This window comes from Paroedura picta, chromosome 1 (assembly GCF_049243985.1).
Source record: "Paroedura picta isolate Pp20150507F chromosome 1, Ppicta_v3.0, whole genome shotgun sequence".
NCBI classification, from domain to species: domain Eukaryota; kingdom Metazoa; phylum Chordata; class Lepidosauria; order Squamata; family Gekkonidae; genus Paroedura; species Paroedura picta.
The window spans coordinates 178961564-178985668 of record NC_135369.1 but is presented as its reverse complement, the minus strand read 5'-3'; the positions used below and the strand labels follow the sequence as shown (position 1 = coordinate 178985668).

At 46.6% G+C, this 24105-nt stretch overlaps 1 protein-coding gene across 2 annotated transcripts in view; it reads left to right on the top strand.

The window, feature by feature from the left end:
- The window catches only part of DRC11 (dynein regulatory complex subunit 11), a 115618-nt gene that overhangs the window by 56971 nt on the left and 34542 nt on the right, over positions 1-24105 (top strand). For both annotated transcript variants that reach the window (XM_077313586.1, XM_077313577.1), the window contains exons 7-10: positions 5516-5600; positions 12751-12885; positions 16942-17017; positions 22639-22745. In XM_077313586.1, the coding sequence (XP_077169701.1) occupies positions 5516-5600; positions 12751-12885; positions 16942-17017; positions 22639-22745 (403 nt within the window). The remainder of the gene's footprint in view (positions 1-5515; positions 5601-12750; positions 12886-16941; positions 17018-22638; positions 22746-24105) is intronic.

The window sequence follows — 24105 nt, the reverse complement described above, 5'->3', positions numbered from 1 at the left end:
AGGTTCCTAGCTGATACATGTTTTCCCTGTGCTTCAGAGTTTTGATAGATTTCTCTTCTTTTTCTCAGAGAACCTTTGCACCAAAGCTTTTACCAGGAACACAGACCTAGCCTAATGGAGCGCACTCCCAAGAGAGAGCAGAGCTCTGCGGGACTTCGAACGGTTCCACATGGCTTGTAAAACTGAGTTGTTCCACCAGGCCTACGGCTGAGGCCCAATAAACATCAATGAATAGAACTGGCCTCCCTATCAAAGCCCCACTCATCCATCCAGGGCAGTTAAAATGTCCTCCTACTGAAAGTTTAGAAGCCAGCACTGAAGGGCACAACTGTTTTAGTTGTTAAGATTGTAATTATTTATTCTAGACTATTTTTTGTACTTTTTATAACCTACCCTAAATCTGGAGAGGAAGGGTGTGATGACGATGATGATGATGATATGGTTTTCCATTTTTTATTTAGAGACTTGCATCGCTTTGTAAAGTTCCACTTACTCCCTGGAATTATACATTGTTGGTTTTGTGGTTCTGTTATCTTCCCTAACACCACTCTCAAATCCCTCCTCCTTTTGTTGCTGTTGTTTTGAAAGAAAATGTCCAGCACACAGGCAGGCACAGGACCCCAGCAGCTGTAGCATCAAGTGACCATCAAACCTGTGCCATACATGTCAGATATGGATTGTGTTCTATGAAATGCTCCATTAAATGTTAATCTGTCTGCTGCTAGGTGTGCAGGATCAAGAAACAGCTATTTTACAATTGCAGCTGTCCCTGAAACTTCCTGTGTGTTTAGCCTGACATTTCTTAATCTCTGTTTAGTGACAGAGAATGCCCATGACTAAGGGCAGGGCTGGTTTATCCATTTAGCACATGTAGCACGTGCAACAGGTCCTGCACAATGCCTTCTCCCATGGATCAGGTCCGTAGCCTCTCTCCTTTTCCCTCTGTAAGGACCCTTGGAATGATGCCCCTTTCCACTGTGGGGACTCCCTCTGCCCCCAGTCCGGCTGCTCCCTCCACAGTTGTGTTCTGATAGGGCCCCACAAATCCTTAAACTGGCTCTCATGCTATGGACTCCATGAATCCTTAAACCACTCCTGACCAGAGGTGGGCATAGTCCGGAACCCCCAGTGACACACCCCCAAAATGAACTGGTTCAGTTTGCTTCTCCCCACTTAAAAGCAGGGGGAGCCAAAACGGTAGGCTAAAATGGCTTCCCACCAAACAGCGGATTATGTGGTCAGCGAATTCTCCATGTGATTCGCTTGGAGTGCACTGAGCTGCCCAGCACAAGTCCAGCAGCCCAGCACACCCCACCGCATAGAGAGTCAGTGCTCCACATGATCAACTTGGGGTCTTCTGGGCTGCTCCATGGCAGCCATTTCGGCATATCAATTTCCTTCCCTCCCTTTGAAAACAAGGGAAGTGAGCCAGCGCCATGAAATAGCTTGTAGCCATTTCCGGCTGACAGCAGGGTATTCACCCCAGTCTCCTGACAGCCTAAAATGGCCGCTAGCTGAACCCTGAACCAAACTGGGAAAAGTCCATGAAAAGTTCAAAGAAGGTCCCTCCCACAGATCTTGTTTCTGAGCAGAACCTGGATAATCCCATGACATTTTTTGGTTCATGCCCCAGTTCATTCCCATCCCTACTCATGACAGTATATGAGAAGCATCCATAGTAAAAGCTGAAGTCTAGGCCCTGGCTTCCACCGTTCCTGAGATCCAGGTTCCTGATTGTTGCAGTGTTTTGTCTTTTCCATTTTTTTTTTGCCTAGAACCTTTTCAAACCCTATCTCCCAGTTATGCTTCTTCTCAGACAACCTTCTCCTGGGGGGTACTGTTGTCTAAGGTGGTTCTCTTTGGAACAGTTTAGGACGTTTGCTTTCTGTAGGTCTATTCCTCTGGAAAGGCCTACAAGAGCAGAGATGACAGATGCCTTCTCTTGCTGTATTCAGGACGTTTATTCCAGAGGGCGTTTATTCCAGAGGACTCTTTCTGTTTGGGCAGATTTAACTGCATTTTTAGCGGTATGTATTGGCGTAGCTTCCCTTCTCCCTGAGGAAGGAGGACTCCTTTGTGCCCTATGCTAATTCTTTCCCCATAAAACAGAAGTCAGGGATTGTGCAAAACAGGGTTCAAGAGTGGGTTGGTTCTACTGCAAACTACGGTCCATTCCGCACAAGGTTCAATGTGGCAAATTGGTTTCGGAAAGAAAAAATGGAATTTTAAATAGTGGAATTCGGCGTAACGCATACCTGCCTTTGTAGTGGAATCCAATTGCGTTTCAATCGTTTCCCACAGGTTTCCAGTCTTGGCAAAAATTGCTAGAAAGGAAGCGATTTTTTCCGTGCTTTGTTCCGCCCCTGGCCGTCAATCAAGCGAGCAGCCAATGGGCGGTTGTGACCATGCTCCGGAAAAGCCCCTTTGCCTTTAAGAACAGGTTTTTAAAAAAAGGAAAACACACGTTGCAACGAATATGCCTTGATTCCTTGATTCCTTGCTTCCTCCTAACGTAGAGACCCATCTAGCTTGCTGCTGGCCTGTGAGCTGCTGATTCATCGTTGCCATGCTCCCCCAAAGTGAAAAAAAAATCCCCCCCACCGTGCATGGGCGTGATTTTCAGCCGAAAATAAAGGGAACTTGCAAACGGGGCTGTGTTGTGCTTGGTGACTTGAGGCGAGCTTTAAAGCAGCTCTGAGGAGGGACTGCAGCCGGAGAAGCCTTGCTGGGTGAATGAAGGCTCGCCGGTTCGTTGTTCTCCATTCGCTCCAAGAAAAAAAAATGGCGATCGCTTCGCCGGAAGTTCAGAGGAGAGAGCCAGGAGGGAGGGACTTTGCTGAAACCGCAACAATGTTAATGCACAGGTCTTTTTTGCTAGTGTTGCAGATTGCTTGCAAGAGTAGCGCTTTTCGGAGGGTGAATCCACTTTTTGTGATTTCCCTAGAAGCGCTTCAACGAATCGCTTTTAGCGGGACTGTTTCAGGAGTGTGGCAGATTGTGTACAACGTCGTGCGCAACTGCATATTAGTAGCAATTACAATTTGCCACACTCCTGCAACATTGAACTTGTGCGGAATGGACCTAGATTCTGAGCATTTTTGCCTAGTCCAAATGCAGTGGTATGTTGGGCTTTCCTGTACACAGGCTCAGCTGGCACACATATGTTTAAAAATTGACTCATTATATTAATGACAAGGCACAGTGTGACAGAGCATGACGCCAGTGTGCAGAGCCTCAAACCACTGCCTGATGTTGGACCATCTTTCCCTACAGAGGATATGGCAGATTAATAATGGGCACAGCTGAAATTGCCAAGGCACTGACTGGAGGGCAATCCAAGGCTGCAGTGAGTCATTCGTTATGCTCATTTTGAGCATCGCATTTCTCTCTAATGCGGCCTAAATATGAAGCTAGCCAACTCATCAGCAATTCAGTTTGCGTTCCAATAACAATTTGTCAAATGGATGCGCAAAAGACACCCAAATGCACAACAAAACGATTAAAAGAATAGCCAGGCCCAACATTTTAATCATTTCATTCCGTTTTTAAAAACTGGATCTGAGTAATATGACTCCCTCTTCTTCATTAACAATGCATCTGTACACAGAATCCCCCCCCCCCCTGAGGAGGCAAATGAATTTTTAAAATGAATAAATGAAATCAAGGGTTTTTTAAAAAAAGATAATTGCTTTTTATCCTGTTGTCAAATTTTAAAAACTGAAATGAGGACAAAAAAAACCAAGTGCGGTGTTTTTACCAGCCATACGGAGATTTCTCATGGTCTTGCCTGCTTTCCTGTACATGATACTTATGGACAAGCCTCAGTTTGCAAAGCCAGTGTGGGAAGAGGGGATGTGTTCCAAAAGGTAAGGAAACAGAGGAGCCCCTCTTAAAAAGAAAAAAGAAAAAAAGGTCACTGAGGAGCAAGGGATTCATACCTGTAAATCAGGAGACAGCTGAATTAGACTCAGCAGCAAGGTTTGAACATGATTTCAGAAATAAATGTCATTCGACTTCTCGGGATTTCAGTTTTCCCTTTAAGCGCAACAGGTGGGATGTTGTGATTGCGGTTTAGCACAGTCACCCTTACTGCTGGTAATTTATTTGTCCCTTATAACATGGCCCTCGGTTTGCAAGACCGGAGCAAGGCTGTTAACAATAGGAGCTTTTGGAAGATTTTAATTCATAGGGTCTTCATAAGTCAGAAGCGACTTGACGGTCCTTCACACTCACGCGCCATGCTTAGTACTCTTACTGCCTTTTATCAGTTCTTTTTCACAACCGCCCTATAAAGCAAGCTGCTGCTACCTTCGTTATAGAGAACTGGGGCAGAGATGAACAAAGGAGCTTCTCCTTGGCCATCTTGAATCTCAGGGTGGCCTTTCTATGCATCCTTGGTGGAAGTAGCACAGCCTGTTTCCACTCGACTGCAACAGCTTTCTCTAGGAGTGTCACCACATTCCATGTGCTCCTTGTTTTGCCTGGGAAACCCCTGTTTGTGTCCCTGGCTCTTCATGCATGGGTTGCAAAATGGCAGCTTGGAAGACTCAACAATGACCGTTTATGCACTGGAGGCTTCATGCTGGGCTGCAGGCTGGAGTTTTAGTCATGGCAGGTTGCTCCACCTCTTCCTGCATCCACATGGGGGAGCATTTGGCCCAGTGCGCCTCATCTGCCCCCAATATGTGTTCTTGCATGGATGCTGGGGCAATTAAGTTCCCAGTGCATAAATGGTCAATGAGAAGGACTGAAACAGAAGAAGAAGAAGAAGAAGAAAAGTTGGTTCTTATATGCCGCTTTTCTCTACCCAAAGGAGGCTCAAAGCGGCTTATAGTCCCCTTCCCTTTCCTCTCTCCACAACAGACACCCTGTGAGGGAGGTGAGGCTGAGAGAGCCCTGATATTACTGAAGAAGAAGAAGAGTTGGTTCTTATATGCCGCTTTTCTCTACCCGAAGGAGGCTCAAAGAGGCTTACAGTCCCCTTCCCTTTCCTCTCCCCACAACAGACACCCTGTGATGTGGGTGAGGCTGAGAGAGCCCTGATATTACTGAAGAAGAAGAAGAGTTGGTTCTTATATGCAGCTTTTCTCTACCCGAAGGAGGCTCAAAGCGGCTTACAGTCGCCTTCCCATTCCTCTCCCCACAACAGACACCCTGTGAGGTGGGTGAGGCTGAGAGAGCCCTGATATCACTGCTCAGTCAGAACAGTTTTATCAATGCCATGGCGAGCCCAAGGTCACCCAGCTGGCTGCATGTGGGGGAGTGCAGAATCGAACCCATCTCACCAGATTAGAAGTCCACACTCCTAACCACTACACCGAACAATATGAAAACACAAAGAAATGGAACGGGGCCTGTTTGTACCTGGCTAAATCTCCTTGCTGCCTCACCGCTTATTGTGTTTGAGAACAATCCTGCTGATTTGCCACTGATTAAAAAAAAATACTTTGGATTGCTAAATGAAAACCAGATGAATAATGCTTTTTAATAAAATGGATCTTTTCCTTCCCTGCAGACATCTTACAGGAAGGTTTCCCGAATACCCTGATGAAGAACAAGGAGGTTCGACGGCTATTTTCTCTGTAAAAACTCCGGAGGAGGTATATTCCATTCGAATCATTAGAAAGAAGCTGTTTTCACCACTTGGCCATTTGAAATACATTCATGGCCACTGGAAGCTTATGGCTAATAGATTAAATTCTAAGTATAATATAAATATTAACATGATCCGTTCTTATGTCAAAAGAAATGTGAAAATCTAAACTCAGTTTAGGCAGTGTTATTCTGAGTCAGCCTTTTTCAACTTTTTTACTGTTGAGAAACCCCTGAAACATTCTTTAGGCTTCGAGAAACCCCAGAAATAGCATGATCATGTGGAATATGGTTGGGAAGCAGAGCTGTGGACATGCCCACCCGGGGCCCCTAACCTTCCCACCTTATCCAGGCCCATCATTGGCCATTTGGGAGGGGGGGGCAGGTCAACATTGTATATGGTCATATCACGTGATAAGTGTTTAACGAATTTAAAAGAGATATAAAACCAAATTACTCCCACCCATTTAGGAAGTCCTTCCAGGGCCGTCAAGAAGCTCCAGGGTTTCACGAAACCCTGACTGAGATAGTCTATTCTGTACTTATAAAAAAAGTAGATGGTGAAATGACTTTCATGCTGTTACGATTTCCAGTTCTGCAGTTTTAGAAAGTATGCATTGCAGTATTAGAGCCTCTTGTGGCGCAGAGTGGTAAGGCAGCCGACATGCTGTCTGAAGCTCTGACCATGAGGCTGGGAGTTTGATCCCAGCAGCCGGCTCGAGGTTGACTCAGTCTTCCATCCTTCCGAGGTCAGTAAAATGAGTACCCAGCTTGCTGGGGGGTAAACAGTAATGACTGGGGAAGGCACTGGCAAACCACCCCGTATTGAGTCTGCCATGAAAACGCTAGAGGGCGTCACCCCAAGGGTCAGACATGACTTGATGCTTGCACAGGGGATACCTTTACCTTTACCTATTGCAGTATTATCGAATATATCTTTGTTACCATTTTGCAAGAGAATCCTTGAAAGTACATCCATCATCGGATGCTAACAAAACTTTATAGAACATGCACACAGCCTGCCATGGGTGCCTCCTCTCCATCTGGCTGCTGCTTCCTCCCATTACTCCACCCCCACCATTCCTGCAGGAAGACCTGCTCTGGGGTCTTCCACAGGGGTCTGTGAGAATCAGCTAGCTTGTTCCCCCCCCCCTCCATTAGTAGCATGTCCTTTTGCCCTTCCTTTTGACCCTTTACCCTCCTCTGAATCCCACAGCCCTTAATTCCCTTGTATCAGTTAAATTAAATTTGATCTGTCAGTAAGGCTATATGGTGAGAGTTTCCAAACAGCAGGTTTTGGATCCACCGTTACAAACAACGGAAAGCTCCAGGATAGCATTGCCTTTATATATTTGTTTTAACTGCAACTACCGTCCATCTGTCATGTTGTCAAGGCAGATTACGGAATTACAAAGCGCCTTAAAAATGCCAATATGATAATGCAATGAACAATATAATAAAACTGGATCACACAAATAGAGAATGGAATTAAATATATTCTAATACATTCAGTGATTGATGAGGTATGGGTGTGAAGGCAGGGGGGGCAAAAGCCACTAAACCAGCATTAAGAGGGAGATAGTTCATAAGAGAGACAGTGTGGTGTAGTGGTTAAGAGCGACAACCTCTAATCTGGAGAACCAGGTTTGATTCTCCGCTCTTCCGCCTGCAGCCAGCTGGGTGACCTTGGGCTAGTCATAGTCCTGATCGTACTGTTCTCTCAGAGCAGTCCTGTTGGAGCTCTCTCAGCCCCACCTACTTCACAGGGTGTCTGTTGTGGGGAGAGGAAGGGAAAGGTGTTTGTAAGCCACCCCTGATAGTGAAAAGTGGCGTATAAAAAACCCAGCTCTTCTCCTTCTAAAGTTTTTTCACAGATAGTCAAAAACTACATCTCCCTTTATAAAAAGTGCCCTGATTCGTAGCTCTGTCACACCCTTTCCAGTCTGCTTGCCTCTATATCACACCAGCTTTCAATTTCCTCCTTTTAAAAATTGTTAAACTTTTATTGAGTGTTATGACCATATATGGTTATATTGAACTGCACCCCCTCCCAAAATGGCCTGGAGGGGGTGGGAAGGGCTCTGATTGGGTGTGTCCACAGCTCTGCTTCCCATCCATATTCTGGACGATCGTGTCACTTCTGGGGTTTCTTGAAGCCTGAAGATGTTTCAGGGGTTCTCAATGGGAAGAAGGTTGAGAAGCCTGGCCTAGGAGAAAAGTGCTTGCTAAAGAGTAGGCAGTTAACAAAGGAATGTTTGCAAGCACCTGCAGCTTGTCCACACTCAGATAAACATTGCTTAGTGAGCACCTTGAGGTCATTTAGACGATTAAACAGTAGGGTATGCATGTTTCCCAACATTAAGTGCAGAAAAATACAGATTTTATGCTGGTCTATCGCGATGGGTCGGACACACTTCACAACTAACAACAACAAATACCGTAATAAAGAGTCTCTCTCTCTCTCTCTCTCTCTCTCTCTCTCTCTCTCCTACTGCCACTTTGAATGAATGAATGAATGAATGAATGAATGAATGAATGAATGAATGAATGAATGAATGAATGAATGAATGAATGAATGAATGAATGTGGCTGAGGGCAGAGTCTGGGGTCATCCGGCCCATACCATCCGGACACAAATGTCCCCCAAGCAAACTCAAACCGCGCACAGGCGGACAAATGCACTAAGGCTGGTCAAACGCGCATCATGTACACATAAAGGCACATGCAGGCTCTGATACCATCGAGAGGACTTACTTGTTTCGCAGCTGTGGGATACCGACTAGCCTGAGATCAAGCAGGGCATTAAGTGGTAACAAAACTCCCCTGTGCAGAGCGTGCTTTTAGAATCATAGAATAATAGAGTTGGAAGGGGCCATACAGGCCATAGAATCATAGAATCATAGAGTTGGAAGGGACCATACAGGCCATCTAGTCCAACCCCCTGCTCAACGCTGGATCAGCCCTAAGCATCCTAAAGCATCCAAGAAAAGTGTGTATCCAACCTTTTCTCTGCCCTGGAACTGCAGTGCTTGTTTATACTTCAGGAACCTTTGTCAGTGGCGCTGGGCTCAGCATAGTGGCCAAAAAAGATTTAGAAAGTTTCAAAAATGCGATCCATGTTCTTTTACTGTCGAAAAAGAACAGGCTGCCTTCCCTCCTCCCCCCCCCCCATGATTAAGAGGCAGGCTCTGCAGAGTAATGGCATGTCTCCCACAGAAATTAAAGCTGATCACCTCTCTATGTAGAAATTAATCAATAATGCTCCCCCCCCCTCCCCAAGGAGACAACAACATTCTGTTCCGCTCCAACAACCATCCACTCCACAACACTCCCTTTCTTTTTATCAGCTCCCCTTGGCTACTTTCCCCACCCCGACCCCTCCCCTTTTCTGCCGAGACTTCCCCAGTCTGCTTTTAATACTGGGAACCGAGCAGGTTGTCTCCGAAACACTTGCTCAGACAGTGTTTCCACCACCCTGTACAAAAAGGAATGACTTTCTCTTCTCTCTCTCTCTTCTGCACACATGAAAGCTATATTTTAAATATCTGTCTTCAGGGCTTTTAATTTCACCATAATGCGTTGTCAGCTAACCATGTGTGTACAGGAGTGAAAAAGAAAAAAAGGGGGGGGGGGACTAAGAAAAGCTGCTTTCCTCAACTCCTGCCCTCTGGATGCTAGCCAAGAGTTTAAAAAAAAAAACAACCCAAACATCTGATTTGTGCCAAACACCAACACCTTTGGTAGGAAGGTTCAGGGGAGGAAAAGTAAAACATGTACTTAAAACAGTAGGTTGCCAGTTCCTTTGTCTTGGTGAAAGTAATATGTCAGCTGTGTTTTTTTTTTAAGGTATCATCGTAACTAAAGGGTAATTCTGAAAATAAAAATAAAAAATAGACATCTTCTGTCCCTACAGAGAGTCCCCTCAGTTTTAGCACAGCCTTTCTCAACTTGTTTACTGTCGAGAAACCGCTGAAATATTCTTGAGGCTTTGAGAAACCCCAGAAGTGGCACAATCATGCGGAATATGGTTGGGAAGCAGAGCTGTGGACATGCCCACCTGGGGCTCCTTCCCTTCCCAGGCCCATCATTGGCCATTTGGAGAGGGGTTGTAATGACCATATCCTTAACACGCCTGCGGCGCCACGGGCGCCGCGGACTAAATAATTCGGTAAGCCCTCAGGCGGAGGGCTTTGTCCGTGATGAGGAAGGGGCCGGATTGGCCCCTTCCTCCTGACAGACCATCGGCCGGGCCAATCGGCAGGCGCGAAGCGCCTGCCGATTGGCCCGGCCGAGTCCTAACCTGCTGAAGGAAGCAACTGTGAGCCGCGCGGAGCGCGGCTCACAGTTGCTTCCTTGAGGGCGGCCTGATGCGTCGAGAGGCGCAAAGCGCCTCTGACGCATCAGGCCGCCGGCAAGGGAGCCCCTGGCAACCGCGCGGAGCGCCGCTGCCGGGGGTTCCCTTTGCGGCGTTCCCTTTGCGAATGCCGGGGGCTCCGTCGTCTAGCGCCCGCTGCATTAAGCTGCAGCGGGCTTGATTGCTAGTATGGTCATATCACACAATCAATGTTTAACAATTTTGTGAAAAAAATTAAAAATTAATTAACTCCACCCATTTGGGAAGCCCTTCCAGGCTTTCACAAAACTCTGGTTATTATTATTGTTGTTGTTGTTGCTGCTGCTGCTGCTGTTGTTGTTGTTGTTGCTTGCCACTCCCGGAACCGGCTCATGGCAGGTTACAGGTGTCCCATAAAAACCCATTAAACCCCCCATTAAAAGGACACAAAAACTCAAAACATGTCACAATAAAAATGAGAAACATGGCAGTTTATTAGTTCACCCAACTCTCCCTCTAGAGCGGGGAGGAAGGAGGGTTAAGATGACTTAGTTGTTGCTTAATGCTTAGTTGTTCCTCACCGACCCCAGCCACAACCATAGACCTGGTGGAAGAGCTCAGTTTTGCAGGCCCTGCAGAACGCCGAGAGTTCCCACAGGGCCCGTAGCTCACCCGGGAGCTCATTCCACCAGGTCGGGGCCAGGACTGAAAAGGCCCTGGCCCTGGTTGAGGCCAGGCGTGTTTCCCTGGGGCTGTAAATTGTCACCCGCAGATCGTAAAGCCCTGCAGGGAGCAACTGTTTAAGATCTCGTTTTGCCGATTTCCAATTTTGGTTTAAGAGTTGTGCTGTACCATTATAAAAAGGGAAACACACAGGCATTTGTTTTTGAAATAAAACAAATGGACAGTCGGTGTTGCAGGCAGTACCTCGTCACACTCACAGTAGACCTGTGTTATGTACCAAATATGCAGAACCAAGAATAAAGGGACCCCCAATCCCTTGGAGCTTGCCCCCAGGGCTATTCTAGAGAGAATCCGGTTCAGACAGTCGATATATGAACTGTATGTAGTCGTGTTTTAGGTCCAGGTGTGAGGAGTGTCCAATAATGGTCCAGCCAACGATGGAAGAGACGAGATGGTTCATTGCAGTTCCATGTGGGTTTAGCGCATAAGCAAGCTGACTGCCGAGAGTCTTCGAAAGCGCTCAAAGAACAGAGGGGCTCAATTCCCCCTCCACACGCTCCCGTTTTCCACCCTTTTTGGTGTGAAAGGGAGGGCAGAGGAACACCCTTTCCTCAGTTCTCACTCTGCCTCCACTGAGAGAGGTTGTCTTCAACTTAGCCCTGTCTTTTTTTTCCCTGTGAAGAAAAAAGGTTGGGTTTTTTTCCCCCCACCTGTACCTGGGTGTTCTGTTTTGCAATTTTCTTGTCTTTCTTCTTCTTCTTTTTTTCATGTAACAAGGAAGGCAAGTTCTTCACTTGCAGCAGCAATTCTGTATTAAAGAAGAGAAAAAGATAAAGGGGGTGTGAGAGACCAGAGCTTTTTGGACTTCAAAAATGGCCCGTAAAGCCCTCTTTCTGAAACGCACTCGCTAAAATCCCCCACTCCAACAACCATCTGCTTCACTTTGTTTGCCTTGGAGAGGGGCATGATGTTCCCAGATGCTCTGTCTGCAAACAATTTACTCCTCAGGCAAGGCGTGACAGGGCTTCCCATCTTAAGGGGGGGTGGGAAGCTCGCTCGGTTTCATGTTCTGAAGGCCAGATTAGGCCTAAGTAACCCTTTGAAAACTTCTGATAGGCTGGCATCTCATACATCCTCAATTCTGGCAGGGCGGTCAGATCCATAAACATCAAACCCAATACTGATTCCAATCAAGACTGTGCCTTCTACCCTAACCCCGGCTCTGGAGCCTCCTCTAAAGAAGCCTAAACTTCAGCACAGAGATCACAAGAAGACTGTCACTTCTTCTTTTGCCAGGATCTACTGAGATCCATTTCTCTTATAGTCCTGAAAATTGTTCATAGACTGACTGGCTTGATGTATGGTTAAAAGCAGCAGCTTCTAATCTGGCAAGCTGGGTTTGATTCCCTGCTCCTCCACATGCAGCAAGCCGGGTGACCTTGGGCTCGCCACAGCCCCGATAGAGCTATTCTGACCGAGCAGTAATATCAGGGCTTTCTCAGCCCTGGTATTGACTCACCGTTTTCCAGTGTGCAATTCTCCAATTCGAATTCTGGTTTTGACCACCTTTTAGTAGTATTATTATTACTAGCCTCAAAGCCCGTTCAAAAGAACTTTCTTACTTAAAAATACATAAAGAGCCAGCGTAATGTAGTTATTAGAGCAGCCTTTCTCAATTTTTTCACCATTGAGAAACCTCTGACATATCCTTCAGGCTTCAACAAACCCCAGAAGTGCAGAATATGGTTGGGAAGCATTGCTGTGTACACACCCTCCCCTTCCCACCCTATCCAGGCCCATCACATAATAAATGTTTAACAAATGTTTAAAATGTATAATAATTTTGGAAAGCCCTTCCAGGGCTAGCAAGAAACCCCAGGGTTTCACAAAACCCTGGTTAAGAAAGCATGAGGCAGAATATGGGACTAAAATCTGGAAGATCCGGGTAAAACACTTTTCTATCCTTTGAAAAAAATTTTTTAATTATTGGAATAATTAAAAACATCATTATTTTTTTAAATTGTTCCAACTGTTTAATGTTCCCATTTTCATTTCCTCGGGGAACCTGACTGGGAGGAAAGGCATCAAATAAATAGAAATTAAATTAAATAGTTCCAAAACCTTTTTTTTTCCCCTTTCAGGTTGCAGCTGAGATAGCTGCTCGAGAAGAAGAAGAAAAGAAGAAGAAAGGGCGGAAAAAAGGAAAAAAAGAAAAAAAGGAGAAAGGAAAAAAGAAAACGAAAGAAATTGAAAAGAAACCAAAGAAGAAAGATGAGGTAAGAAATTCTGGGGTGTAACTTAAAAACAAAAAAAACACCAGAGGACTTCTGAGGTCACTAAGAAGAGGGAAATCCTATCTACTCCAATGGCCCCAGACGCTTCCCACCCACTTGTTCTTCTCTCCACTCACCTGTCAGTCTTTCTGCTAACCTACCCAATATTCCAACCATGCCTCCTGCTTATGTGCTTGCCACCACCATACCAGTCCCCCTTCTTTTTTAGTTCCTATTTTTTCCTACCCCAAGCCATTGGCTCTGACTCCTGTTTTTTCACTACCACTCTTTCCACCTCCTGCATTACCCTACCCCAACATTGCAAACCTCCTCTTCCCTATTTACTACCTTCAGCTGTTCCTTCTCTCCTACCTTGTTAGTTCTGGCTCTGCTTTGTATTTTCACCCCCTGCACTCTCTTGTCCTATCCTCCACTGCCACTGCTTCTCCTCCCCTCTTTGCCCACTCTCCTTTTCCTTTCCCATGAAGCCCCCTCAGTGTTTCCTTTCCTTTTTTGTCTTCTACTCACTCCTGCTTCCCTCCCTGGCGATGGCCCTAGTTGTCACAGACCATTTGGGGTTCCTCCAGCAGTTTGCTTGTTTTGCTGCTACTATGTGGGGCATCCCTTGGAGACTGCAGAATTCTGTGCCCTGGCCAGGGCTAGCTTGTGCAGATTGTTTTGATCCACACAATGGAGCAACACATGGCTAGTAGACTGAAGTTTGGTAGATCAAAATGAGACAGGTTTTCAGCTGCAACCTTGAATTATATTTAGACAAGAGTAGGGATGGTTACAAACTGGTTAGCAAACCAAATTTCGTCACAAATTTTGGCCTGTTTGTGAACTGAAGAACCAGGACAAACTACCGCACATTTTTTGCAGTTTGTTGTGGTTTATGACAGTCCAAAAGAAGCAGCTGGGAGCTTCCCACAAAAACAAACACACACACACAGAGAGATGGCTTTTCATTGGGGCAGAAATCAGGGTTTAAATGGCTCAGAACCATTTAAACCACCACGGCTTTCTGCTCCCGGTGACTATCCATCAAGAGTAGAAACCAGGGCTGATACTGCACTTACTTTGTTTTTTCCAGTGTAGATCCTGCTGAATTCAGATCAATTCGAACTTGGGTCTTCCTCTAACCTTCCACACACACAAACACAATTGAAACAGAAAGTGTTCTGCACTTGATTGGGAAAGGTCAGAACGGGGAGGGGTTACAAGCACAGCAGGAGTCTCTTTCTTTGCTTCAATGGGGGGGGTAGGGAAGAGAGGATTGGAGACAGCAGAGGAGAGGGAAATAACAAGAGGCAAATCTCTGCTGAGAAAAGTTAGGGCTTCTGGAGCGCAGTCGCTTTAATGGAAGCCTTGCAACTGGGAACCAGAAAGTCTTTGAACTGACACCCTGGCCAATCAGGGAAGACTGCTTTGCTACCAGGCATGTCGAAGGGAGTTAATTTGAAAAAAGCAAAAATCTGCACACCTACTGATGCTGGTTTTTCAAATATCGAGGGTTATATCCACTTCTGGATATTGTGGGGGAAAGGTAGGGTCACTCCAGATCAATCATGCATGTTGCGGAGGGAAAACTTAAATCACCCAAAATCAAAATGGAAATCGAATTCAGTGTAGACATTAGTGGTTCATTCAAACTGGGAGTGGGTAAAAAGCCCCGTGCAGACTACACCAAGGTTTAAATGCTTCCTGAAAAAAGTCACGGGTAGCAGAAAGGACGGATTAAATGGAAGGTGAGCCACAGCCAGCAGAAAGGTGGAAAGGAAGTCCCTTCCTTGGAGATTTCCCCCTTCCCCTTCTTCTAGTCATGGAATGCCTGGTGGAATATGTCCAGGTCTTCTTTACCACATGTACAGAAAATAAAAATGTCAGCAGTGTTTCACAGGTATAAGTGAGGTACGAATAGAAAGGAGTTCAGGAAGCGTCACTCCAAGTCAAACATAAAGATGTTAGCAATACTGTGTGGCTGTGTGGGTGACTCTGGCTGTACCATAGATCTGAAGGAACCAGCTGTCACCTTACCTAAAGAGCTTATGGCACAGTTTGGTGGCAAAGCCAGCCATGGGGTTGTCAGAAATGATGTTCCTTACTGCTCGTAATCCGTCTTTGTGTGGGATGTCGGTATGCACAGATTCCACATCCATGGTGGCTGAAACAGCTTCAGCTTCTCTGGTCAATCTTTTCTGGCCTCAGTTCTTCCCCATCCTCCCATTCCTGAAGCTAGAGACTACTTGTCAGAACGGGAAAAAACAGACTGCTGCATGCTCTTCCCATCCAAAGGATACCTGGGTGCCTTATCAGCAAGCAGCTGGGTCTTAAGGTGGTGCAGACAAATGCCAGGCCAGTGAACAATCCAATAATTGCCCCTGAAGACCTGGTAATGGATGAGTACGTTGGCCTGCCCTGTGTTACCAAAACCAGAAGTGAAGGAATCTGCATTCCATCTGAGTTTTTGGCCAAGACAGATTCAAGGGGGAGTGGAATCCCTGCGTCCATAGCTATCTCGTTCAATTGTCTCCAGCCTCGGAGTGTTTATTTGCACCTATTCCTGGGCCTCAAACACAAGCCGGGGTTTACAATGTAACTTAATATCATTCTGATTGCTTGAGACAGCAGGGATGGGGTGCGCGGGTTCTTGGATCCTTGCTCATCCTGGTACTGAAATCTACCAAAGAACGACAGGCCCGTTGGGAGAAGGGATGTGAAGTCTGGGGCAGGCGGGGAGGGGGAGAAGAATTTAAGAGTTCCTTCCTCCACGTGATTTTTTACAAACCGTTTTTCAATTTTTGCGATAGAAAATATGGAGAGCACTGGGGGGGGGGGAGAAACCATGAAAGATTGTCTGTTTAGAAAAGAGTGAAACGCCTCTTAAGATTGTGGTTTTTTCCCCCTCATCTGCAGTGCCTGATATGATGGTTATGTAAGCGTTGTAGCATTTTCGTCAAGTATTTAAGAGGGTGCCGTATAGAGGATGGAGCAGAGTTGTTCTCTCTTGCCCTGGAGGGACGGACCAGAATACAATGGGATTAAATTAATTCAAAAGAAATTCCAACTAAACATCTGGAAGAAGTTCCTGACAGTTAGAGCATTTTCTCAGTGGAACAGGCTTCCTCGGGAGGTGGTGGGCTCTCCATCTTTGGAGATTTTTAAACAGGCTGGATAGCCATCTGACGGAGAGGCTGATTCTGTGAAGGCTCAAGGGGGTGGCAGGTGACAGTAGATGAGCGATAGGGTTGTGAGTGTCCTGCACAGTGCAGGGGGTTGGACTAGATGACCCAGAAGGACCCTTCCACCTCTATGAGTCTATGATTTGCACAGCATCAGGAAGATCCAGGAGGAGTCGCAAGAGTGATTTCATTTTCCCCTTCCCAAACTATGTACTCTTTCCCTGACAGCTCCTCAAGCCTCTTTCTTTTGGTAAAGTTATTTCATTGCCTCTATTTGGGAATCGTTGCCTCACGCGGTATTGTTTCTCCCATCAGATTCTATCTAGCTTTCAGATTTGTAAGCCTCTGCTCCTGGACCGGCCATCTTGTGGCGGTTAACAACAAAGTATAAAATAAATTACAAACCTCAACACCACTAAACCAGGTCCCCAACCTTTCCGAGGGCATTGGGCCGCGCCCGCGGGGACCGCGCCCGCGCAGGCCACGGCCGCGCATCGGGCCGCGCCCGCGGACTGCGCCCGTGCATCGAGCCGCGCCCGCGGACCGTGCCCGCGGATCGGGCCGAGCGGGCATGGCCCGCACGGGCGCGGCCCGGCCCTGATTCCCTCTCCCCGCCCTCCCGCAGTAAGAAGCTTCCCGGGCCGCAAGCTTGCGGCCTGGGAAGTTTTTTACTGCGGGGAGAGGGAGCCGCGGCCTGGCGCCATGGCCTTTGCGGCCCGGCACCGGGCCGCGGCCCGCAATCGGGGACCACTGCACTAAACCATAAAAACCCACCTCCACACGCCTACAGTCCCCCTCATCTGCCATTTTTCCCAGGGCAGGTACTCGGAGAACCCCAAGATCTTCCTTATACCAAGATTTCATTTTGCATATTTAGGAAGAAGAAGACGGCTGGAAAATGGCCCCCAGTAACTTTCTCCCAATAATGGAAGAAGGAAACAACAAGTACAAAGGCAAGTAACGATGATGATGATGATGATGATGATGATGATGATGATGATGATGTCTTCCATTCAGTCGTGTCCGACCCTCGGCGATTCTATAGGAAAGTCTCTGCCATGTGCCCCTGTCCCTGATTGCTTATTTTAGTTGGTTCATGGTCATCCCTGTGTCGGCTTTGATCATGTCGAGCCAGCGGATCCCTTGGCGACCACGTTTCCTTTTGCCGCTGATCATACCGAGCATTAATGATTTTTCTAGCAAGTTTGATCACATGATGTGTCCAAAATAAGTGAGCTTCAGCCGTAATATCTTGCCTTCTAATGACATGGTTGGTTTGCTCCTCTCAAAAACTGTCTTGTTGGCTGTCCATGGTATTTGCAGCATTTATCTCCAGCATCATAATTCAAAAGCAGCTATTCTCGGCTTTGATCGTGTCAAACGGACCCTTTGGCGACCACGTTTCCTTTTGCCGCTGACCATGCCGAACATTAATGATTTTTCTAGCAAGTTTGATCGCATGATGTGTCCAAGTAACAATAACAGGGGCCAAAATAGAACCGATGCTGCATGCTGACGTTTTCTGACCCTCTCATAATGCTTCATGATGGGGAAAGGCCCTTTTTCTAAAAAACAAATGCAGAGTGAGCATTCAAGTTCCAAGCGGTGGGTCTCTTACTCTCGGATTGGTTTGCCGTAACACATAAACGGGGAGCTACAAAATTTGGAAAATAAAACTGATTGATGCGCATGGTGTCTGGGCCAGAGTGCATGCCTTGCAACGTATCTTAAATAGTATTTTAATGATTTCTGTTTCAAATGTGTGGCTGGGGATTTTGGGACTGTTTAACAGGATGTGGTGTTGGCGGTGGGAGGGGGTCTTCTTCAAAAGACTTCATTTATCACATAGACTTTGATGGGAAGTTTAAGGGAGTTAATTTCTTGAAACCCAAAGCAGATGTGTGCTTGTTTACAGTAGTTACCCGCGCAACTGATGTTTTCCCCCCTAAATCTTTCGGTGACAAACTTGAAGATGTTTCTCACCCATAATTGTTTTTTTTTAATCTCTCAATATGCTGGAAGCAGATCTTTCCAGTGTGTGATTCTACAGGGGGCTTTCTCAACCAGGGTTTTACGAAACCATGGGGTTTCTTGACAGCCCTGGAAGGGTTTTCCGAATGGCCGGGAGATAATTAATTTTTAATATATATTTTTAAATATGTTAAGCGCTGATCAAGTGATATGACCATATGTGGTCATGTCAACCAGCCTGCCCCTCCCAAAATGGCCAGTGATTGGCCTGGAGGGGGTGGGAGGGGGAAGGGCCCCGCTTGGGCGTGTCCACAGCTATGCTTCCCAACCGTATTCTGCACGATCGTGCCATTTCTGGGGTTTCTCAAAGCTTGAAGAATGTTTCAGGGGTTCCTCAACAGTAGAAAAGTTGAGAAAGGCTGTCAGCCACTAGCCAGGTATGGCATTAACTGCTAAACTTCCACGTCCTGTTACCTGTCCAAGGCTGCAGATATCATGGGTTGCCAAGCACTAAGCAGGACAAAACACTGGAGTTGAAGATAGGACATGGAAGGGCCAAGTGTATTAAGGGAATAGAGAGAGAAGGTTGGGTGCCTTTGTACTTTAACACATCTTCTCTTTTTGGATGCCCTTTGAGATTCTCATTCTACTGTTGTTGCTGTTTATTATGACACTATTCACAATGGATAGCAGATTTTTGAACCACCAACTTCCCACGTATCAAATTAATATTTCCTAGCCAGGGCTTGGCCCTATGATTACAGTGTACGTACCCTTAAAGGTTTAGTAACTTACAACCTGCACACTTGATCTGGCCGACTCAGGGCCAAATGGGATCAGATGCTGGGCAAGCTCTGTGATTTATTCTTAACAGCAAGTTTCAGGAACCGCTCTGATGGAAGAGGAGAATGTATGCCTTTCCCCACAGTGTTTTCCCCCCTTGAAATGGTTTGGTGCAGTTATGGGCCCCTTTGAGGCATACATCTGGGCAAACAGCAGATCATAAGGGACTTTCAGATTGAAAAAGGGACAGAAGCAGAGCAGCATAAGCAGCCATCCCCCCGTGCCAGAATCCAAATATGGGTCCTGCATGCATGTTCTTAAAAAGCCACTTGGGGTTCAGAGCTCTGTACCTGAAACTACCAGAATTCCAGCTGGTTTGGCCCTCAGAGTTTCCACTTCTCCTCTACCCAGATGCTGCCGCCCCCCTAGCTGCTTCTTGACATACCTTGAAGAATAGAAAGGATGGAGCAGAAGTAAATTAGGAACTTAATGTGCTTCAGCATCTTTTTTCCCCCATAGTTTCATTAAATGTTTTAATATTTGTAAGCTACCTTCCTCCCACAATTAGACACCCCCCCCCCAGCCAACCGAATCATTAAAACTTCTCAGCAGACAATTTCCAGGCCCAACCAAGCCAAGTCTCTAACTCATTTTTCCTCTGAGGAATGATGCCATCAATTTGGTTGCATGATAGCACTGAATGATTTATTTTGAAAAGATAAACCGTGTAGTTTATTTATGGATAATAATTACCTAGCCCTCAGGCCTCTGAGAAAACGGAACTACTCGAAACTTGCTGACCTATCGAAGAATGTGCTTAAAAATTCACAATCTGTAATGACTTCATTCCCTTGAGGCTGAAATTCCAAATTCTGACGGAGGTGCCTTTCTGACCCGTACAAATCGGCTTTCTCTGCTGATACATTACAAGGTATCCATCATGTGATATGAAAGGCTCAGAGTAATTTAAAGAAATTAATGTATCTCCACAGTCTCCACTTTAGCAGCAAGTTGAGAACTCCGCACTGACCGCTCTGCTGCGAACTCCCCAAAGCGAATTCTAGCAAAGTAAGCTGAAACCTGAATGTTTGTGTTGCATAATGCCAAGTGGCCCCATTTGCCCATTCTGCACACATTAGATAACACCCTTTCGATATGTTTCTGCAGCTGGATTTTCCTGTGCGAAACAGGAAAATCTACTTCTAAAGCACATGGATAGCACATTATCTGACGTGTGCGGAATCATAGAATCATAGAATCATAGAGTTGGAAGGGGCCATACAGGCCATCTAGTCCAACCCCCTGCTCAATGCAGGATCTGCCCTAAGCATCCTAAAGCATCCAAGAAAAGTGTGCATCCAACCTTTGCTTGAAGACTGCCAGTGAGGGGGAACTCACCACCTCCTTAGGCAGCCTATTCCACTGCTGAACTACTCGGACTGTGAAAAATTCTTTCCTGATATCTAGCCTATATCGTTGTACTTGAAGTTTAAACCCATTACTGCGTGTCCTCTCCTCTGCAGCCAACAGAAACAGCATCCTGCCCTCCTCCAAGTGACAACCTTTCAAATACTTAAAGAGGGCTATCATGTCCCCTCTCAACCTCCTTTTCTCCAGGCTGAACATTCCAAAGTCCCTCAACCTATCTTCATAGGGCTTGGTCCCTTGGAAGGAGCCCTTCGGCCCTGTAGGATCAAGGCTTCCTGCAGCACCCAGTCCCCCTAGTGATGTTTTACCTTGGAGAACAGAATTTCCCATTTATGCGGGGTATGAGGAGGGACAGTAAGCAAACCCCAGCTCCCATCCTCCAGTCACAGTCTTTTAAGGCAACTCTGGGAGGCTGTCTCCAGTGTCATCTTGTTACAGAACAGTTGGTTCTTATAAGCCGCTTTTCTCTGCCCAAAGGGGCTTACAATTTCCCCTTTCAAAGGGGCTTACAATTTCCTTCCCTTTCCGCTCCCCACAACAGACACTTGTGGAGTGGGTGAGGCTGAGAGAGCCCTGATATTACCGCTCGGTCAGAACAGCTTCATGAGTACTGTGGTGAACCAAAGGTCACCCATCCAGAATCAAACCTGTGTCCTGCCCTTTGGACACTTGAGCCAATGGGAGAGGTTCTTCTGCCAGTGGAAGAACTTCTTTTGCCGGTGGACAGCTCTTTGCACCTTGGGAATGCAGAGCTGAGGCATTCCACATACCTAGCAGAACCCTCCTGTTTATTCCAGGTTTTTCTCTAGGGGTGTTTCTTGAACTTTACAGGCTCTCTGCAATTTTTCAGGAAAAATGAGCGACAGACAGTTTACAATCTCCAGCCTGATTTAAAGTTACTTTGTTCCGTCTCTTCCCCCGTCCCCTAATCCTTTAGCTCTCCCCCTACGCCCCCATGAACTAACCCAGATGCCACCATCAATGCACCAATGGTATTTGTATCTAAGAATACGTGAGACCTGCTTGCAAACTATCCCCCTCAGTTACCTTAGTGCAGCCTACGTGCAGAGGGAGTTGCATGGAATCCCAAACTGGGTGAATAAATTGGGAAACTAACATGCAAATACTGTTCTTACTCATTTCTGCCCGGCAATGCTTCTAGTTTAGGGCAGTGGTCCCCAACCTTTATGAGGCTGGGGACCGGCAGGGCATTGGGCCGCGCCCGCGGGGACCGCGCCCGCACGGGCCACGCCCACGTGGCGGGCCGCACCCGCAAGCCGCGCCCGCGGATCGGGCCGCACCCGCGGCCCGCGCCCGTGGATCGGGCCACAACTGCGGCCGCGGCCTGCACGGGCACGGCACGGCCCTGATTCCCTCTCCCCGCCCTCTCGCAGTAAGAAGCTTCCCCGGCCGCAAGCTTGCGGCCTGGGAAGTTTTTTACTGCGGGGAGAGGGAGCCGCGGCCCAGCGCCATGGCCTTTGCGGCCCGGCACCGGGCTGCGGGCCACAGGTTGGGGACCACTGGTTTAGGGCACATGTGAAAAATAAGCAGGAAACATTGGTGCAAAGATGTTCTGGAGTAAAAATACAGAAACCTCAGGAATTACCCAAAAGATGAGCAAACAATATGATGTAGAAACTTGGGGGGGGGGGCAATGCAGTAAGTCAGTTGAGCCACAGCAAAACCACCTTGCAGAAGTGCCTTAAGTTTCCATGAACATTCAAGCAAGAATTTCTCTGTAGCATTCCAGCTCTTCATTCTTCAACGAAGGAGATAATTTATTTCATACCAGTATGTTGTAATGTTTAGAGTGTTGGACTAGGATCTGGGGGAGACAGGCTCAAATCCCCCACTCTGCCACGAAAAGTTTGTTGTGCGTATAAAATGGAGTAGAGGAGATATAATAATAATATTAAGAGCTGGTATGTATAACCCTCTTTTCTCTACCAGAAGAGGAGTCTAAAAGCGGCTTACGATAGTCTTCCCTTCCTCTCCCCACAACAGGCACCCTGGGAGGTAGGTGGGGCTAAGAGAGCTTCTGACAGGACTGCTCTGTGAGAACAGCACTATCGGGGCTGTGAGTAGCTCAAGGTCACCCAGCTGGTTGCATGTGGAGGAGAAGCGTGGAATCAAACCTGGCTCTCCATATTAGAGGCTGCCGCTTTTAAGGACCAAGCTGGCTCTTTGGGTTCCACCGGGGAGAAAGTCGAGGTATAATTAAGCCAGTAAATAGATACGTAGATATAATTCTAGCCTTCTCTGCCAGCAAGGTCGATTTCTGCTGTTCTATTCCAGACGTTCTTAAGTGGCTTTATCTACGGCCTTGAATAACCACATAATTGTGCATTCTTTTCACTAACTATTTCCTCTCCATCCTGTTCCTTGGTAATAGATGTTTGGCAGAACAGAGATGAGGGATGGAACTTCTCGCAGGAGCACGACCCAGAACTGATCAAAGAGGAAAAGCGGAAAGAAGTAGAAGAAGAGATCAGAGTGCAGGTGAACTTCCTCTAGCAAGTCATTCATAACAAACCGTGGTTGTTGTCAAAGGGGATTTCTTTATTGATGCAAGAGCTGGTCAGGCATACCGACGGTTGGGCATCTGTTCACCTTTACCCATTAGTTATTATTGTTATTATTATTTAATTTCTCTAGAGCCCCTCCCTCTGTGGACTCGGGGCAGACATAAGTGAAATACCAAACAGCTAAAGTGTGCTTATCAGAAGATGCCTCTGCAGGGAGACGGGCTTTTGCTGCAGTGGTCTGGGAAACATGTGGCTGACATTGCACATAAGGAGAGCACTGAAACGAACACCAGGAGGCTGGTTTCCTAAGTTAGCCATTTCCAACTTTTCTTCCGTTGAGAAACCCCTGAAACTTTCTTCAGGCTTTGAGAAACCCCAGAAGTGGAGCAATCGTGCAGAATATGGCTGGGAAGCAAAGCTGTGTACATGACCCCCCGGGGGCCCTCCCCTTTCCACCCCCTCCAGGCCCATCATTGGCCATTTGGGGAGGGGAGGTCAACATGACATAAGGTGACCAGATTTTAATTTTGGTAAAGTGGGACACCATTGATCGGGGGGGTTCCTAGTTAAAAATTTGGTCTATATGGAGCAACAAAAAGTTTCATAGAACTCATAGAATGCAAAAATAGTATTGTAATATATACCATATTTGCCGGCGTATAAGACGACTAGGCGTATAAGACGACCCCCCCCCCAACATTTCCACTCAAAATATAGAGTTTGTTACATTACATTACAGTACTATGAGCCACTATGGGAAGCTATGTCTATCCCAACAGAAGTGCACCCGGCGTATAGGACGACCCCCCCCCACTTGGAGGCATGTTTTTCAGGGGGGAAAAGTAGTCTTATACGCCAGCAAATACTGTATATATATTTTTTAATTTCAACATAAGTACAATTTGCTAGGTGCCCCCAGATATCCCTCCAAAAGTGGGACAATCTTGTCACCTTAATATATACGAGCCTACGGGGAGTGGCGGGATATAAATCTAATGAATAATAATAATAATAATAATAATAATAATAATAATAATAATAATATGTATCTCTCTGTGTGGGGTAGGCTGTGTGTGTGTATAAAAATAAAGATTAACTCCTACCAATTCAGGACACCCTTCCAGGCTTGTCAAAAAAAGAAATACAACCCAGGTTTTCACAAAATCCTCATTGAGAAAACCCGTCCTAAGTGCTTGATGAGGAATGAGTCAATGCAATAGGCTGGTGGCTTCTTTCGGTAGTCTCTGGCTAGCACAAAGCGGGGTACGGCAGCTTGTGCTGTTGAGAGTGGTCAAACATTGCCAAGCTCCGCTTCTCCACGTTCACATTGACCA